The 19,839-nt window shown below is 42.7% G+C and overlaps 1 protein-coding gene across 1 annotated transcript in view; it reads right to left on the minus strand.

Moving 5' to 3' along the window:
• The window catches only part of ADAMTS19 (ADAM metallopeptidase with thrombospondin type 1 motif 19), a 245,618-nt gene that overhangs the window by 145,454 nt on the left and 80,325 nt on the right, over positions 1–19,839 (minus strand). Inside the window, exon 6 of the mRNA XM_068256553.1 lies at positions 19,239–19,396. Within this exon, the coding sequence (XP_068112654.1) occupies positions 19,239–19,396 (158 nt within the window). The remainder of the gene's footprint in view (positions 1–19,238; positions 19,397–19,839) is intronic.

Raw genomic sequence — 19,839 nt, forward strand, 5'->3', positions numbered from 1 at the left:
CACCATGAGACACGGGTGTTCGGGGAAGGGGGGGGGGGGTTCTATTGTTACATCAGTTTTTTTTTTTAGACTTCTTGAAGTCTGGCATTAAGGACCAGATTGAAGAGGATCCCTATTAAGGCGGGGGTTGGTCAGATGTTTCCATAGGCGCTGCAGACCTATCTAACAGAAGGTCATTTCTTAAGGGTGAGTTGTCACGGCTTGGGGTGTGGTGGTGGTCTTCCTTATTAGATTGTCATTGAACCGCTCCAAAGAGGATATCCATAGAGAATTGCAATGAGGTGTATGGACTTGTATGGTCTTTAACTGACTTTTTTAACCTTATTGGTGTGTTGTATTAAAGGAGCGCACCACCAGTGTTTACATCCTGCTTAATTATCTGCACAGTATATTTAATTTTTTTTTACGTATATGGATTGATTGCAGTTTTAGAATATTTGATGCAAAAACATAGCTGTACCGATTAAACTAAGTGCTGGAAAACTTAACATCTATATTGTCTTCTCCCTTACATAGGTGTGAAAGTTAAAGAGACTCTGTAACATCAAAAACATCCCCTGGGGGGTACTCACCTCGGGTGGGGGAAGCCTCCGGATCCTAATGAGGCTTCCCACGCCGTCCTCTGTCCCACAGGGGTCTCGCTGCAGCCCTCCGAACAGCCGGCGACAGACCCGACTGTAAATTCAATATTTACCTTTGCTGGCTCCAGCGGGGGCACTGTGGCTGCTCTCGGCTCCGAAGTAGGCGGAAATACCCGATCTCAGTCGGGTCCGCTCTACTGCGCAGGCGCCGGAAACTTGCGCCTGCGCAGTAGAGCAGACCCGACAGCGATCGGGTATTTCCGCCTACTTCGGAGCCGACAGCCGTTAGAGTGCCTGCGCAGGAGCCGGGAAGGTAAATAATGACGTCATTTTGCACGGAGGGCTGCAGCGAGACCCCTGAGGGACGGAGGACGGCGTGGAAAGCCTCATTAGGATCCGGAGGCTTCCCCCACCCGAGGTGAGTACCCCCCAGGGGACGTTTTGACGTTACAGTTCCTCTTTAACTATGACCATTTACATCTGCAGTTTGTGTATACCATGTAGGTTGTTCACAAATTAGTAATTTTACAAAATGAGTGGCTGGATGGTGTAATGGTTAAGGGCTCTGCCTCTGACGCAGGAGACCAGGGTTCAAATCTTGGCTCTGCCTGTTCAGTAAGCCAGCACCTATTCAGTAGGAGACCTTAGGCAAGTCTCCCTAACACTGCTACTGCCTATAGAGCACGTCCTAGTGGCTGCAGCTCTGGTGCTTTGAGTTCGCCAGGAGAAAAGCGCAATATAAATGTTATTTGTCTTGTCTAATACATAATTGCTTTTTCTTTTTTTCTTTTTCTTTTCCCTGAAAATATCAAAGGATTTCTTGAAAGTCCACACAAGCTTTTCCTTCAGGATCAGACTCTGTATGTTTGCCAGCGTGGTCCATATTAAAAGGATTGTGAGGTGAGAGACATATGGAGGCTACCATATTTATTTCCTTTTAAACAATGTACATTGGCCTCAATTCACTAAGCAGCTTAGACTAACCAATGCTCGGAGCCTTGCAAATAAAATAGACGAACTAGAGTTCATTCTGAATGACAAAGGCTATGACATTGTGGGAATAACCGAGACATGGATGGATGAAAGCCATGACTGGATAGCTAATTTAAAAGGATACAATGTGTTTAGGAGGGATAGAACAGGGAAAAAAGGTGGAGGGGTTTGTCTCTTTGTTAAGAATTCTTTTACAGCTGTCCTCAACGATGAGATGGAAATAGATTGCGAAGATGTGGAGTCCGTTTGGGTAAATATTCATGGTGGAAATAAAAGTTGCCAATTGCTTATTGGGGTATGCTACAGACCACCTCATATTAATGAAGCTGCAGAACTGCGATTACTACAGCAGATTGAAAAAGCTGCAAGTAAAAATGAGGTCATAAATAATTATGGGCGACTTCAACTTTCCAGACATTGACTGGGGTATTGAGGCTACCCATTCTGGTAAAAGCAGCAGATTTCTGGCAGCACTACAGGACAATTACTTGACTCAGAAGGTAACGGAACCAACTAGGGGGAATGCGTTACTGGATCTGATCATTTCTAATAGACAAGATAATGTATCAAATGTGCAGGTTCAAGAACATTTGGGAAATAGTGATCACAACATGATAACGTTTGATCTTGTGACTGATAGGCCACGGGGCAGCGGGACCACTAAAACTATGAATTTTAGAAAAGCAAAGTTCAATCAAATTAGGCAGGCACTAAGTTTGGTGAACTGGGAAAATGTACTACAAGGGGAGGACACTGAAGGGAAATGGCATATTGTAGTATGTATATCCCATATGGAAACAAAATGTCTAGGAATAAAAAAGGCCTCTATGGATGAATAGGAAGGTTAGGGATAAAATGAAGAGGAAAAGGAATGCCTATAAGGTCCTAAAACAGGAGGGGACCAAGGCTGCACTAAGCAATTATAAGGAGTGCAATAAAAATTGTAAAAAAGAAATTAGGCTGGCAAAGATCGAAGCTGAAAATCAAATCGCTAGGGATATCAAATCTAACCCCAAAAAGTTTTACAAGTACATCAACTCTAAAAAAAGAAAGGTTGACTGTATAGGACTCCTAAAGGATGAGGGGGGGAACTCAATGGTGGATGACCAAGGTAAGGCAGAGTTATTAAATGCTTTCTTTGCTTCTGTCTTCACAAAGGAAACAGCACTGTTGCAAATTACAGAGGCAGAAGAGTCTCAATCTTCTAACTGTAATATTAAATACTTAACGCAGGAAGAAGTAAAGGCAAGACTAAATAAATTAAAAATAGACAAGGCACCTGGCCCGGATGGCATGCATCCTCGTGTCCTAAGGGAATTAAGTTCAGTTATAGATAAACCCCTTTATCTTATCTTTTGTGACTCTCTTGCAACTGGCAGAGTCCCAGTGGATTGGCGTACAGCCCACGTTTTCCCATTATTTAAGAAGGGCAAAAAAATCAGATCCAGGAAATTATAGACCTGTAAGCTTAACATCAGTTGTATGCAAACTATTTGAGGGGTTACTAAGAGATACTATACATGACTTCATAGTAGAAAATAATCTTATTTCTCAGCATCAACATGGGTTTACTAAAGACAGGTCCTGTTTGACTAACATGCTCAGCTTTTATGAGGTAGTGAATGCTAATATGGATATTGGGAATGCTGTAGATGTGATATACTTGGACTTTGCAAAGGCCTTCGACACTGTTCCCCACAGAAGTCTGGTGCAAAAGTTGAGGATGCAAGGACTGGGGAAGAGTTTGTGTGCATGGATAGGGAACTGGCTAATGGACAGAAAACAAAGAGTTGTGGTCAATGGATCGTACTCAAAATGGGAGACTGTTAGTAGTGGGGTCCCACAGGGGTCTGTACTGGGTCCAGTGCTCTTCAATTTATTTATTAATGACCTAGTAGATGCAGTAGTGAGCAATGTTGCTATTTTGGCAGATGATACAAAATTGTGCAGAATCATCAACTCTCAGGAAGATAGTGTCATATTGCAACAGGATCTGGATAGGATGGCTATATGGGCACATACATGGCAGATGAAATTCAATGTTGACAAATGTAAAGTCATGCATTTTGGTCGTACCAATGGTCTAGCACCATACAAAATAAATGGGATACAGTTGGGGACATCAAACTTGGAGAAGGACTTAGGAGTACTCATCGACAACAAGTTAAATAATCGTACTCAATGCCAAGCCGCTGCAGCTGCAGCTAACAAAATTTTGGGATGCATTAAAAGGGAAATAAAAACTCGAGATGCTAGCATAATATTGCCCTTGTTTAACTCTCTAGTAAGACCACATCTGGAATATGGAATTTAGTTCTGGGCACCACATTACAAAAAAGATATTGCAGTTTTAGAGCAGGTGCAGAGACGAGCAACAAAATTGATACGTGAGATGGAAGGTCTCGCTTACCAAGAAAGGTTAGATAAACTGGGTTTATTTAGTCTAGAGAAAAGACGTCTTAGAGGAGATCTAATTAACATGTAGAAACACATCAGAGGGCAATATAATAGCTTGGCGGATGAGCTTTTTGTCCCTAGGCCTTCTCAAAGGACTAGAGGACATGATCTGCGCATGGAGGAAAAAAGTTTTAGCCATTTATTTAGGAAAGGGTTCTTTACAGTAAGAGTGATAAAGATGTGGAATGCATTGCCACAGGAAGTCGTTATGGCAAACTCTATACCTGCATTTAAAGGGGGCTTAGATGCTTTCCTTGCGTTGAAAGACATCCATGGCTACAATTACTAGGTTATGCCTAATGATGTTGATCCAGGGATTTTATCTGATTGCCATCTGGAGTTGGGAAGGAATTTTTCCCTTTTGGGGCTAATTGGACCATGCCTTGTAAGGGTTTCTTCGCCTTCCTCTGGATCAACAGGGATATGTGAGGGAGCAGGCTGGATTTGTACTTTGTACTGGTTGTACGTATGTCTTTTTTCAACCAAAATAACTATGTAACTATGTAACTATGTATACTAGCTATACTGGGGGCAACTATACTAGCTTTACTGGGGCAACTATACTAGCTATACTGGGGGCAACTATACTAGCTATTCTGGGGGCAACTATACCAGCTATTCTGGGGGCAACTATACCAGCTATATTGGGGGCAACTAAACTAGCTATACTGGAGGCAACTAAACTAGCTATTCTGGGGGCAAGTATACTAGCTATTCTGGGGGCAACTATACTAGCTATTCTGGGGGCAACTATACTAGCTATACTGGGGGCAACTATACCAGCTATACTGGGGGAAACTATACTGGGGGCAACTAAACTAGCTAGCTATACTGGGGGCAACTATACTAGCTATACTGGGGCAACTATACTAGCTATACTGGGGGCAACTATACTGGGGGCAACTATACTAGCTAGCTATACTGGGGGCAACTAAACTAGCTAGCTATACTGGGGGCAACTATACTAACTTCATTGGGGGCAACTAGTTTCACTGGGGGCAACTGTACTAGCTATACTGGGGGCAATTATACTAGCTGGATAGTGTACTGTTTAAGAACTCTGCCTTTGACATGGGAGACCAGGGTTCAAATCCTGGCTAGGTCAAGTACCTATTCAGTAAGGAGTTCAAGGCAAGACTCCCTAACACTGCATGGTGGCCTCCTGAGCGCGTCCCAGTGGCTGCAGCTCTTGAGCGCTTTGAGTCCGAAAGGAGAAAAGCGCTATACAAATGTTTGGATTATTAGCTATATACTAGCTAATAATTTAAATTAGTTAGCTCCTCCCTCATCTGGTAATTACCACGCCCATTTTTCGCCGCGACGCGCAAAGCACGCCGCAGGTTGTGGCCACGCCCATTTTTTAAGGGGGGGTGTTGTCTTTTAATACCCAGCACCGGGTGCCAAATGCCCTAGGTACGCCACTGATATACTATACTCTGAAATTGGCTTTAAAGGATACCCGAAGTGACATGTGACATGATAAGATAGACATGTGTATGTACAGTGCCTAGCACACAAATTACTAGGCCATGTTCCTTTTTTTCTTTCTCTGCCTGAAAAAGTTAAATATCAGGTATGTAAGTGGCTGACTCAGTCCTGACTCAGACAGGAAGTGATTACAGTGTGACCCTCACTGATAAGAAATTCCCCTTTTCGTCTCTTTCTTGCTCTCAGAAGCGATTTTCTGCTAGGAAAGTGTTTTATAGTTGGAATTTATTATCCATGAGGGTCACACTGTAGTCAATTCCTGTCTGAGTCAGGACTGAGTCAGCCACTTACATACCTGATATTTAACTCTTTCAGGACTGAGTCAGCCACTTATGTACCTGATATTTAACTCTTTCAGACAGAGAAAGAAAGAAGGAACACAGCATAGTTATGTGTGTACTAGGCAATGTACGTACACATCTATCTCATTATGTCACATGTCACTTCGGGTATCCTTTAATATACTGTACTCAGTATATCAGTAGATCAGTATAGATATAAAAGGTCAGCATAGAGTTCCATGATACTTGAATCATTTAAAGTGTACCAGAGATGTCCTAAAATAAAAATGTTATACTCACCCGAGCCTTCCAACAGCCCCATGATCACAGACGTATTGCTCGCCGTCCTCCCAGATGCCTCCAGTCAGCCGCAATCAGTCCCGGTAATCCTGCTCAGTTGCGCTAGTCGGCTCTTCTGCGCATGCACGGCCCGTCCGAGTGCGTATGCGGGTGGATGGCGAGGGGCGCATCCATGCTCATGGGGCAGGAGAAAGCCCCGAGTGAGTATAAAATCCTTATATTAGGACATCTCAGGTTTCCTTCAAATAAATAATAATAATTTCCTTTCCAGTAAGAACCAGCAGCATCTCTATTACTCCTGGAAAGTGCATGTATTTCTTACATAACAATTGTTGCATTATTGTGGCTCTGTATAATTAACAAGCTGACACATCATTGCATTCCAGCGGTTCTGGAGGGGTGGTTAGCTTACAGGGACAACAAAGGATGATCAGCAGTGATGCATTGTGGGAGACATCATATGCTCACTCCCACCAAAATTATTGCAAATACCTTCTGTTTTAAGAAGGCAGACTTTTGCTTTGCATAACACTTTAGTAAGAGGGCTTTTTGGTACTTTGAAGCCCCTTACACACTTCTAGGAGTTCTGGTTCACCATGAGCTTTCTGGGTAGTCTGTAACTTTACATAACTATGTAATCTAAACAAAAAAGAGTAACTAACAAACACAGAATTAGCAGTAGTGTATTATCCTGATAAAAACGTGCTTCTAACAAACACAGGTGAGTAATAGCATGGCTAACAGACAAAGGTCATCACCCTTACAATTTCAGTATCTGCATGTGAGCTACGAAGAAAAAGTGCCTCAATTTACTTCACATTCCACATGTCAAATCTGACAGGAAAACAACTCACTGACATTCCACATAATTCTCACACAGCAACACATGCACTGGCTTTCACTAAGGTCATTTACACAACATGAGCCAGAAACAGGAAAATTAATGTGTGATCTGCATACCATAGGGCATTGGCTGCAGCACTAAATCCGAGGGCCTGATTTACTGTATTTGAAATGACTTCTATCATGTTGAGGTAAGTGTGTGGAACTGTTAGGTGAAGTCATATTGCAATTTTAATTCTCCATGATAATATTGAGGTCATGTCATTTTTTGTGTGGCTGTGAATACACTCATGACAGAAAACTGATAAGGAGTTTAGTAGCATAGCTCCCAACTGTCCCTCTTTTGGAAGGACAGTCCCTCTTTGGGAGCCCTGTCCCTCTGTCCCTCTTTCCTCCTCATTTGTCCCTCTTTCAGGACTTTGTCCCTCTTTCTATGTAAATATATATATATATATATATATATATATATATATATATACATATATATATGTATGTATATAAATATATATATATATATACATATATATATATATATATATATATATATATATATATATATATATATATATATATATATATATATATATATATATATACATATATATATGTATGTATATAAATATATATATATATACACACATATATATATATATATAAATATATATATATAAATATATATATATACATATATGTATGTATATAAATATATATATATATATTAAAAATATGGTGTATATATACACCATATATTCCGGCGAATAGGATGACTTTTCCAGTTAAAATATATTTTGGGGTTTTGGGGATATACTCGCCCTGTAAGACTACCCCTCTTGACTGTTGAACATTTCTATACTGTACTGTATGTACTGGTGCTATACTATATGAACAGGTACAGATACTGGTGCTGTACTGTATGTAGGGCCCAGTATATAACAACCAACCAATCATGCTGTACCTTACCGGGGATTGGCTGGTTGTTGTTTACAAAGCCTTCCCAGTGAGGTGCCCCCTCACCTCATTAGGACCGCGTTAAATCACTTCTTTCCAGGAATCCTGGTGAGTGGATTGTCTTCTACCATACTTGTACAGCACCGCCCTTGCTGCTTTCATATGGTCACCGCATACGGTGGGGATGTGGCCGTGGACATTTTTGAGCTCCCCCCACCGTACGAGGCAACCATAGATTCTCCAGTCCAGCTCTGAAGTTTCAGCACTCACCCTATAAGACGACACCCGGTGTATAAGACGACCCCCGACTTTTGAGAAGATTTTCCTGGGCTATACACCAGAATAAGACTTCTCTACTAAAAAGTGTGTTTGATTGACTCTAAACTTTATTCCCATCCTTTAAATTGATATATTACTAATTTTAAAATGTTACTGTGAGGGAAAATGAACCAGGAGAGAAAGGACCAGTGTGGTTTGAATTATAAAACAAAATATTTTTCTTATGAAATCTTTATGGAATGCGTGACTAGATGTGTGGCGGAAGGTGATTAGGGGTGTGGCAGGGGTGTGGCTGAAGTGTCCCTCTTTCTCATCTCAAAAAGTTGGGAGGTATGTAGTAGATCACCATTATTTTGCATGAAGGATGAATAAACCAAAAAACAATGGAGCAGCAGATGCCACAGAAAAGTTCAAGTTTCAAATCTAACATTTTAATCTGTAAAAGCAAAATTATCTGTAACTCCAGTAAATCTTATTTTGGGTGCTTTCTCTAGATTCAACTGTAAATCCCACAAGACAAATAACATTTATATCGCGCTTTTCTCCTGGCGGACTCAAAGCGCCAGAGCAGCAGCCACTAGGACGCGCTCTATAGGCAGTAGCAGTGTTAGGGAGACTTGCCTAAGGTCTCCTACTGAATAGGTGCTGGATTATTGAACAGGCAGAGCCGAGATTTGAACCCAGGTCGCCTGCGTCAGAGGCAGAGCCCTTAACCATTACACCATCCAGCCACTGCTAGATGGTGTAATCTCATCAGTTTATTTTGACTTCCACATTAAGAATCTGAGGGATTTCAATTTGTGGCCGCTTGGCTTCACACAGCCACGATCTCCAGGCCTCCTGCCCACCACTGAGCAGCCACGATGTGCAGTTTGCTGACTTCAGTGGCTTTCAGCACATCAGACGTCACTACCAGCCCAACTGTAATGAAAAGGGAAAACATATTCCTGTTCACTGCATGGTCAGTACGCCACCCACAGCATTTATCAAGTAAACATGGTTTGGCCATGTAGTGCAATGCCCGGCAATGTTTTGGCAAACATTATACAGCTGCATTTGTAGCATTTTAACCCATTAGCAGCTTCCATAGAGTTATCACGTTTGAGATAAGTGCACTGCTTTTGAACCTCAGTCTGCAGAACGTGCTGTGCTGTAAATTCTTGGAATGCTTTGATGTCTCTTTGCCAGCAGAAAATATAGAAACTGAAAGCAGAAGTCCTCTGTTATTGTCTCACACTGCCCCCAGTGACAAGTGGCCATAAATACACACTACAGCAGTACTAATTAGAAGCAAGGAAATGTAACAAATACATTTAAAAAAATGTGCTAAAATAAATTGGCCTGGAGCACTTGCAAGTCTCTAAATAACTTGGCTGCTAAAGGGTTAAACAGCATTATCCACTATGCAGGCTGATACTTGCCAGTACCAAATAGCATGCCTTTTATTAGTGTGTGTGTGTGTGTGTGTGTGCGTGCGTGCGTGCGTGCGTGCGTGCATATGTGTATGTGTGTGTGCATTCCTGTGTGTGTGTGTGTGTGTGTGTGTGTGTGTGTGTGTGTGTGTGTGTGTGTGTGTGTGTGTGTGTGTGTGTGTGTGTGTGTGTGTGTGTGTGTGTGTGTGTGTGTGTGTGTGTGTGTGTGTGTGTGTGTGTGTGTGTGTGTGTGTGTGTGTGAGTGTGAGTGTGTGTGTGTGTGTGTGTGTGTGTGTGAGAGAGAGAGAGAGAGAGACAAATGTGCAGCTCATTTCCTCTTCTCCTGATTCAGACACTAGGGCAGTGATGGCTAACCTTGGCACTCCAGCTGTGACAAAACTACAAATCCCATCATGCCTCTGCCTCCCCGAGTTATGCTTAGAGCTGTCAGAGTATTGCAATGCCTCATGGGACTTGTAGTTCCAGCACAGCTGGAGTGCCAAGGTTAGCCATCACTGCACTAGGGGGATTGATCAGGTGTGGTCATGTGATACCCAAAGATGAGTAACCATTTGCAGCACTTTTTTTCTTAATGGTTTCCTTTAAGATCTCGAATCAATTTGGTAACCAGAAGCTAGAGGTGTATGAGGTTTTATGTATGTATGGTGCACAGCTGCAGACAAGAACTGCTGCATAAAGGGTTTTTCAATTATATAATGCAGACACACCATCCTCTGGTATATAGTGTGTTAACAGCCTATAAAGGTTACAGAGCCACACACTAAACAAGTTGTTTTGTCACAGCACCAGACACAAGGTAACCCCCAGAAACCTTCCACACAAAACCTCTAAAACAGCAGGTTTAAATAAAGAACCGCCACAGTTTCCTCTGATCCCTTTCACTCCGCACACTCTGTTTTACTGCTTCAAGGGTGAGATACAAAACTATCCTAACAAAATCCTTTAGGAAAAGTCTCTTTCCTGAGAGGTAATCCTGCTTAATGAACTGTACAGATTCACTGTGTTAATAATGCTGTAACAGTTGTTTTAAAGGCAGTACATGATACACACACATTCACACACAAACGCACCTACCTAAAAAATGTTGTCATAGGAGCTAATGCACACTTTATTGCAGGCCTGTTTGTGTGGCAAAAGCCAGTGGTACCTTATAGTGTACAGTTCTGCGCCCTCCATATTAATGAAATGCTGTTTGCAGTACAAAACAAAGTATATTTCAGCTGCAGTGCCCCTGTTATATTTGCAGCTTTCCATTGTCCCATTGGGTAATCCTTGCCTAATGCTACCCCACTCATCTTCTCCCCTTCCCTCTCCATAGAGTGTGTGCGTATGTGGAAACGGGGGGGGGGGGTTACAGGATGTTGTGCTTGTGGAACCAAATAGGTCAGAAATGGCTCTGGTTTAGTCTTTGTGTCTGGAGTACGGTTAAAGAGAGAAAAGGAAGTCCAACAGCTCACACAGCTAAGATTCAGTACCAGGGACTGCACTATTGGGGAAAAGAACACCTCAAAAACATACTGCACCAAACTGGAATAGTAAAAACTAAATCCATCTTTAATGAAAAATCACATTAAAAACAATTAAAAACCAACAATTCAGGAGGTGGGCCAGATAAGACAATAAACACGCCACTTGGCAAATTATGTCATGGGGCCCTTTAAGGCAGTGTTCCCCAACCCTGTCCTCAAGGCCCACCAACAGTACAAGTTTTACAGAAAACCACAACATTCACAGGTGATGTAATTAGTGTCTCAGCAGAGCTGATTAACTACTTTTGTGGATTTCTACAAAACATGCACTGTTGGTGGGCCTTGAGGACAGGGTTGGGGAACACTGCTTTAATGCTGGGAATACACGTTTCGTTTTTGCCTTCGTTTAAACCTTCGTTTCGATTGTGCCTTTTGTCCTATTTGATCCCGAAATAATCGATCGTACGGTTAATATCACCACCCACGGTTTCGTTTTTTTTTCGATTCTGATGGTTTCGTTTTTCCAATGATCGAAGGCTGTTGTAAAGCTTGGTGGTGTATTCTCCACAGTCAGCATGCAACGCATGAGCTGACGTGGAGGAGGTACACACACTAGCACAAGGAAACAGGCTATCCCTAGTATAGTGGAGGGGAGGACTGACTCCAAAAGGAGATTGTGGCGCACAGAGCCGGTGCAGATCCGACAGCCACAAACAATGCTTTCGCTATAACGTCTCAGCGCAAAGTAGCGCTGAGCGCATAAACCAGAACTGAGGAGATCAGGACAGGTAGACAGAATGAACGCTTGCTAGCTAGCCGCTACTTAGTGACAGCAAGCGTCCACAACAAGACAGACTGGAATGAGGCAGCCAATGCGTTTGCAGCGATGGCGTGCCTTACAAAGACAGGACAGGATAGTCAGGAAATAGCAGGATCAAGATAGATGAACGTAACACAGACAAAAATACAATAAGTATGTTTTCCTAGCGTATTACAATTACAGCTATCAATGAAACTATTTGTAACGTCTGACTAACATATGTATATATCGGCAATGAACCGATATATGACATAAGCAGGAACACTGACTTAGACTGGAGCAATACAGGGAACAGGACTCAGAAGGATTCGCTACCTCTTCGCAGAGATGAACGCAATCCACAAATGGTAACAGAACAGGATTCAGAAGGATTCGTTATCTCTTTGCAGAGATGAACGCAATCCACAAACGGTAACAGAACAGGATTCAGAAGGATTCGTTATCTCTTCGCAGAGATGAACGCAATCCACAAACAGAACCAGGAGCAGGGTAACTACCTCAGCACGGGTGATCACGGAACGCGCAACCTACCAAAACGTGCTGGAAAGCTGACTAACTGCACACAGGATATAAACAGTTCGTGTACGTATACATCAGCGACACTGATGTATCAACGTAACACGAATACAAGGAAAATAATAAACGTGCTGGTATGCATATATATTGGCAATGAACCAATATATGATGCAAAGACCAGCAAAGTATCTTTAGAACAAGAAACACGATCGGGGGCTGAAGCGACAGCAAGACAGGCTTAAACTGAAGCTATGAAAACCCGAGGAGTCCTGCAGGAAGCAGATCTTTATACTGAGGTCATCCAATGGGAGCAGACATGCAGATTCCCACACAGGTGAATGATAATCAGTCACAAGCTGACAGCAGGGAAAGGCAGACAAAGCTATGCAGCTTGCATGGAAAGAGATCAGAACTACCTGAGCTGCAGCACTACTACTTCCAGCCATACCTGCTGCAGCAGCGATCATGACAGTACCCCCGCCCTTAAAAGCGGATTCCAGACGCTTTTCAAAACTGAAATTCCCAACAAAACAGTCTGACTGATAATTCATGATGACCGGGACAGCCCGGCAAGACCGAATTCCAGAATCAGTCCCCACAAGACTAGACCCATCAGAACCAGAACCTACAGAACCATGCCCATCAGTACTACAAGCCCCAGTGTGACACCCATCAGAACCATGATTTCCAGAAGAAAGCCCTCCGAAACTCCCTGAGCGATACCCACCGCCTTCCAGGAACCGTTCAAAAACGCCAAAGCCTTTGCAATGCCCACCGGGACTGTCTTTACCAACACAAAACCCACTGTTGAACCAGTCCAAGGCACCAGGACAAGTTTTCTCAGAGACCTCCCAGAACACCTTGAAGCTCCAAAGAGATCCCCATAGGTCAGAATGCCCCTTAGGCTCACATGGAGAACTATCAAGAACCCCTATGGAACCTAGGGCAATTCCCGAGTCAGGGCCACAAGGACAAACATCAAGATCAGGGCTTTCAGGGACCAGAACCATCTCTGGGCATGCAGGCAGACTGGCAACATCAGAACATGTTCCCACTAAGGAAGCATCAGAGCACGCTAACACCTTAGACACACTTAGGCATTCTGGCACACAAAGAACATCTGGGCACACTGGCACAAGAGAAACCTCTGGGCATGTCAAGGAACTGTGAGCCTCAGGGTCAGCCAAGACAGGACCAAAACCAGGACTGGCCAAAAAAAAATCATCATGACTAGACTTCGCAACTACTGGACTTTTACACGAGAATGCAGGATCAGACTTAGATGTCGCTGATTCCAGCAAAGTCAGTAACAAATCAGATTCAGGGGCACTAACAAGACAGGACAAATCTTCTGATGTATGCACTGAACCAGATAGGGACTCCACAACTACCTCTGGATGGGACAGAGACTCATCTAATACACTGGATTGGAGCTCATGAGGCGCTGCAGAACAAGTCAGTATTGCAGCAGCCCCCACTGGACTAGGCAAAACTGAGGAATTCCCTGGACAGGAAGGGGACTCTGGAACCTCTGCCACAGCGGCCAGAGAACCAGAATCTTTCAGGATACAGGGCTGGGTTTCAGGAACACTCATCAGACTGGACTGAAATTCTGAGATTTCTATTATTTTGACCAGAGAATCAGAATTATCCATGTTACAGGGCAAGACTTCTGAAACATTCAGAGGACAGGGCTGGAGTTCCTCGGCTGTTACAACACTGGAGAGGGACTCAACAACATTGGTTAAATCAGACTGTGTACAGGGCAAGGTATCTAACACACTTGCTGACGAGGACAATATTTCAATGGCTTCTGCTTTGCTGGGCAGAAATTCATCAAGTTTTATTAGAGCAGACTGTAATTCCAAAACAGCTGCTAGACAAGTGAATATTACTGCAACACCAACTGAGGTAAGCAGTGCCTCAGACTCCTCTGCTAGAGGGTTTGAAGTATCCAAAGTACTGGGTGAAGCATAAGACTCTGCGACCACAGCTTCACTGGACAGGATCACTGAACAGTCCATATTGCAGGGCAAAACCATGGAAGCACCTGCTGGACAGCATAATGATTCTGTGACCTGAGTTTCATTGGAGAGATCTACTGCACAATTCATGGTACAGGGCAAATTTACTGGAACATTTTCTGAACAAGGTAATAATTCTGCGATTTCAGGTTCACATAGCAGATGCTCTGAGCTATTCACGATACAGGGCAAATTTACTGGAACATTTTCTGAACAAGGTAATACTTCTGCGATTTCAGGTTCACATAGCAGATGCTCTGAGCTATTCACGATACAGGGCAAATTTACTGGAACATTTTCTGAACAAGGTAATAATTCTGCGATTTCAGGTTCACATAGCAGATGCTCTGAGCTATTCACGAAACTAGAGCGAGGTGTAGAAACAGGAAGATCAAGACACAATGTTTGCGCATCTGAATCACCATTCATTTGTAAAATTGGAAAATTCAGATGCCGGGGTTCTGAGGTTTCTAGACAGGATTGCTGGGACTTGGAAACTGATGTAGTGCATCTATTGGCATCTGCTGGATCAGACAGGAGTTGAACTTTATTAACACAGGTAATTTCTGCAGAAGTGTTTGCAGAGGCAGGCAAGATTTTTCTGGTGTCTGTTTCACTGAACAAAGACTCATGAGTACTGGCTAGACTGGACTCGGAAGTCAGCAGGACCTCTGGATTCTCTGCTGAGAAATTTGTGCAAGGCAAGGTTAAGAAAGTATCAGTGGCTTCTGTTTTACTGGGAAGTAACACTGAGTTATCCATGGTACAGGGTGGAATTGCAGGAACTTCAATTTCACACAAAAAGAGCTCCGAATCACCTGCTGAATCAGCGAAAGGTGCTGAAGCAGGCGGGTCAGAACGCCATATTTGCGAATTTCGGAGTCACATAAAAATCATCCAAAATCAGTTCCCACACATCAATCAAAGGAGCCACACAGTCATACCTACACACACCAGTCTCTATTAGGTTATAGGCTGACTTAATTCATGCATTCAATACCATTTCACTTTTTGCACTGTAAAATTGACAAAATGAACTTGAATCATTCTTCCATTCACAGACCAGGGCTTCCATCTCTCCCCTCTCGAATGGAGGATCCCATGCATACTTAACAGCGAAACATTTAGGCTGATCACAGTTGGCAGATATGATTGTGGCAGGCACATGTATAGGGTTAATTAGCAGGTGATTGGCAGATTCCTTATTCTTAAGAATCTCCAATATCTGTAGCAAGTGTTGAACTGTAGTGTATGCAAACTTCCCTTGGTTCACAAATAAGTTGATTTGTTCAATACTCTGTAATATCTCCTCATAATCATACTCAGATAATTCTTTTAAACAAAAATCTTTATTTTCCCTAGCCAGGGAGGAAAGTTCATTAGTAGTCTCATAAGTCCATTTAACTCCCCTGAAAGACAATTGCATTTCATTATCTGTTAATGGCAGAATCTCATTATAGGTCTCAGTCGCTAAGGATAATGACTCTGCAGATCGGACACGTTTCTTAGAACGTTTGCGTTTTGCCTTAGACCCAGCTGCCTTTGGTGATTTATTCAAAGCTGCAGGAAAATTATCAGGAACACTCTCTGCTTGCTGATCATTTTTGCAAACAATTGAAGGGGAAGCTGATTGGCCTGCTGCCAGGAGTTCATTTAGAGGAAAAGGCAATGGATCTATGCGCAACCATTTATGGATCACAAACGCTAGAAATTCCAGCAGTCTGTCTTTCAAATCGGAATGATTGAGAACATCAAATGCCCACTGAAACAATTGCCCTTTAAACAAAATATAAACTAGCTGGAGTGCCCAGGTTGAAACAGGAGTCGCTTGGAGATCGGGATTGGCCAGGAACCTGGCACATTCAGAGAAAAACTCATTTTCTGTTTCAGAGTTAAGTTCTTCAAATTTCTTAAAGGAACAGGAACCATAATTAACAGTGTCATACTTTCTGGGAATCCCCCCCACAATGGGGATTGGTAATGGGGTTTTCATAATGTAAAGCTTGGTGGTGTATTCTCCACAGTCAGCATGCAACGCATGAGCTGACGTGGAGGAGGTACACACACTAGCACAAGGAAACAGGCTATCCCTAGTATAGTGGAGGGGAGGACTGACTCCAAAAGGAGATTGTGGCGCACAGAGCCGGTGCAGATCCGACAGCCACAAACAATGCTTTCGCTATAACGTCTCAGCGCAAAGTAGCGCTGAGCGCATCAACCAGAACTGAGGAGATCAGGACAGGTAGACAGAATGAACGCTTGCTAGCTAGCCGCTACTTAGTGACAGCAAGCGTCCACAACAAGACAGACTGGAATGAGGCAGCCAATGCGTTTGCAGCGATGGCGTGCCTCACAAAGACAGGACAGGATAGTCAGGAAATAGCAGGATCAAGATAGATGAACGTAACACAGACAAAAATACAATAAGTATGTTTTCCTAGCGTATTACAATTACAGCTATCAATGAAAGTATTTGTAACGTCTGACTAACATATGTATATATCGGCAATGAACCGATATATTACATAAGCAGGAACACTGACTTAGACTGGAGCAATACAGGGAACAGGACTCAGAAGGAGTCGCTACCTCTTCGCAGAGATGAACGCAATCCACAAATGGTAACAGAACAGGATTCAGAAGGATTCGTTATCTCTTTGCAGAGATGAACGCAATCCACAAACGGTAACAGAACAGGATTCAGAAGGATTCGTTATCTCTTCGCAGAGATGAACGCAATCCACAAACAGAACCAGGAGCAGGGTAACTACCTCAGCACGGGTGATCACGGAACGCGCAACCTACCAAAACGTGCTGGAAAGCTGACTAACTGCACACAGGATATAAACAGTTCGTGTACGTATACATCAGCGACACTGATGTATCAACGTAACACGAATACAAGGAAAATAATAAACGTGCTGGTATGCATATATATTGGCAATGAACCAATTTATGATGCAAAGACCAGCAAAGTATCTTTAGAACAAGAAACACGATCGGGGGCTGAAGCGACAGCAAGACAGGCTTAAACTGAAGCTATGAAAACCCGAGGAGTCCTGCAGGAAGCAGATCTTTATACTGAGGTCATCCAATGGGAGCAGACATGCAGATTCCCACACAGGTGAATGATAATCAGTCACAAGCTGACAGCAGGGAAAGGCAGACAAAGCTATGCAGCTTGCATGGAAAGAGATCAGAACTACCTGAGCTGCAGCACTACTACTTCCAGCCATACCTGCTGCAGCAGCGATCATGACAGCTGCATAGAAACGAAACGTAGTACAGGGACGGACGGCATAAACGAATATATAATCGATCTGAACAGCCATCAAGCCTACCAATGGCTCGATTAGATGGATAAAGAGAGATAATATCAAACATGTTCGATCACTAGTCGTTCGTTTTTGGGGTCTATTAATCGAAACTATAATGAGATTATGACTATTTTCACATACGTTTTCAACACTCGATTCGTTTACCGAACGAATCGAAGGTTAAAACGAAGGCAAAAACGAAACGTGTATTCCCAGCATAAGGGAATACATAAGGTGCAAATAGTATGTAAAGTGCAATATCAATAAACAAATACAAATATGTGATAAAAGGCAAACTAAGGAATAGTATAATAATAGTGCAAATAGCTGGGAAATGGTTAACCAGTAGTATGATATCACTGTGCACAATAGACCAACAATTGCTAGAATAATACATGTGGTAAAGATGCCCAAAGGAAGTAAACCGGCAGTGACAGGTAAAGAATGAAAAAATTATATGATAAAGATCCCTCAGAAGGATAGCCCCATGGCGTGCCCTTACCTCCATTATACGTGATTTTTTTGTGATTTTTCAATAAAGATGGATTTATTTTTGCCTATTCCAGTTTGGTTCGGTATGTTTTTGAGGTGTTCTTTTCCTCAATAGTGCAGTTTGTTTCACACCGTTCTGCACATTTTGGATTGTATTATGGCTAGATATTTATACATATCCTGTATACTCTCAGCATTTATTTAATTGTGTTGATGGTGCTTACCGAATTTTTTGAGTAATGTCAGTATCAGGGAGTCAACCAGTCAACACCCGGTTCCTCCAAAGGAGCAGGTACATACAGCAAGGAGAAAGGATGACTTGGGGCCTGATTCACAAAGCGGTGCTAACAGTTAGCACGCTGGTGAAAAGCCCTTTATCACGCCTAAACTCAGTTTAGGCATGATAAGTTTTGGTGTGATAAGTTTAGGTGTGATAAGTTTAGGTGTGATAAGTTTAGGTGCGATAAGTTTAGGCATGATAAGTTTAGGCATGATAAGTTTAGGTGTGATAAGTTTAGGCGTGATAAGTTTAAGCACCAACTGGGTTAGCACCGCAGTGCACAGCTGATCGAAAGTTTTGCGCTAGCAAAGTCTGGTGCACTTCGCATAGAGTTTAATGGCGCTGCTTTGCGTGCAGGACTTTGCGCGCGATCTAAACTTATCTAAACTTAGCATGCCTAAACTTATTATGCCTAAACTTATCACGCCTAAACTTATCACGCCTAAACTGGCTTTTCACCAGTGTGGTGCAATGGTTATCATGCCTAAAGTCTCTAACTGGGTTAGCACCGCTTTGTGAATCAAGCCCTAGGTCTTAAACCTGGATTTATGTGCAATTGTAGCAATAATTTATTTCACCATAATAGCAAAAAGACACGTTTCAGCCAGCAGGCCTTTATAAAGTGTCAGCAGTGTGATATGTCATCATTTTTTGCAGATTGTGCTGAGTGAATGAACCACCACATATTGAGATACAAAGCACAGACATTTAATATACCTTGTTATGAGAACTGCAGCATCCACAGCAGAATATTCCTCTGCCCAGCTTGTTGACATCTCCATTTGGACATCATTCTTTTTCCCAAATTCATCAAGTTGCCATTTACAAAAGCTCTCCAACATCTTCTCTCCATGGTGTCCTATGTACATATCTGCCTATAAGAAGCCCAGACAATGTTATAGCTGATGAAACATATGCTGCTGTCATGAAAAGTACTTTTGTTGTGTTACACAATGACAATAAAGTGCTTTAATCTTGAATGTGTAAACTGACACTGGACTAGGCATTGGATTGAATAACACTTGTAACTTCTCTAAATATAATAATTGGCTTTACACATGATGGCACACCTAACACTAACCTGTCGTCACACCCCGACTTCACCATATCCTGCTTACAAGCCCTCTACCCCCCAATAATCTCTTCCCTCTACTGCACCATCAACACCACTCTGTGCCTAATCCTCAACCTACCTGCCTTTCCTGTGCTTTACATAAGCTTCCTCCACTACTCTGTGGCTAACCCTAAATTCCCCTCAGCAGTCTATACCTAACCCAATAACTAATCCCAGAGCCCTTTGCCTACCCTGCTTCACACC

This window comes from Hyperolius riggenbachi, chromosome 1 (assembly GCF_040937935.1).
Source record: "Hyperolius riggenbachi isolate aHypRig1 chromosome 1, aHypRig1.pri, whole genome shotgun sequence".
NCBI classification, from domain to species: Eukaryota; Metazoa; Chordata; class Amphibia; order Anura; family Hyperoliidae; genus Hyperolius; species Hyperolius riggenbachi.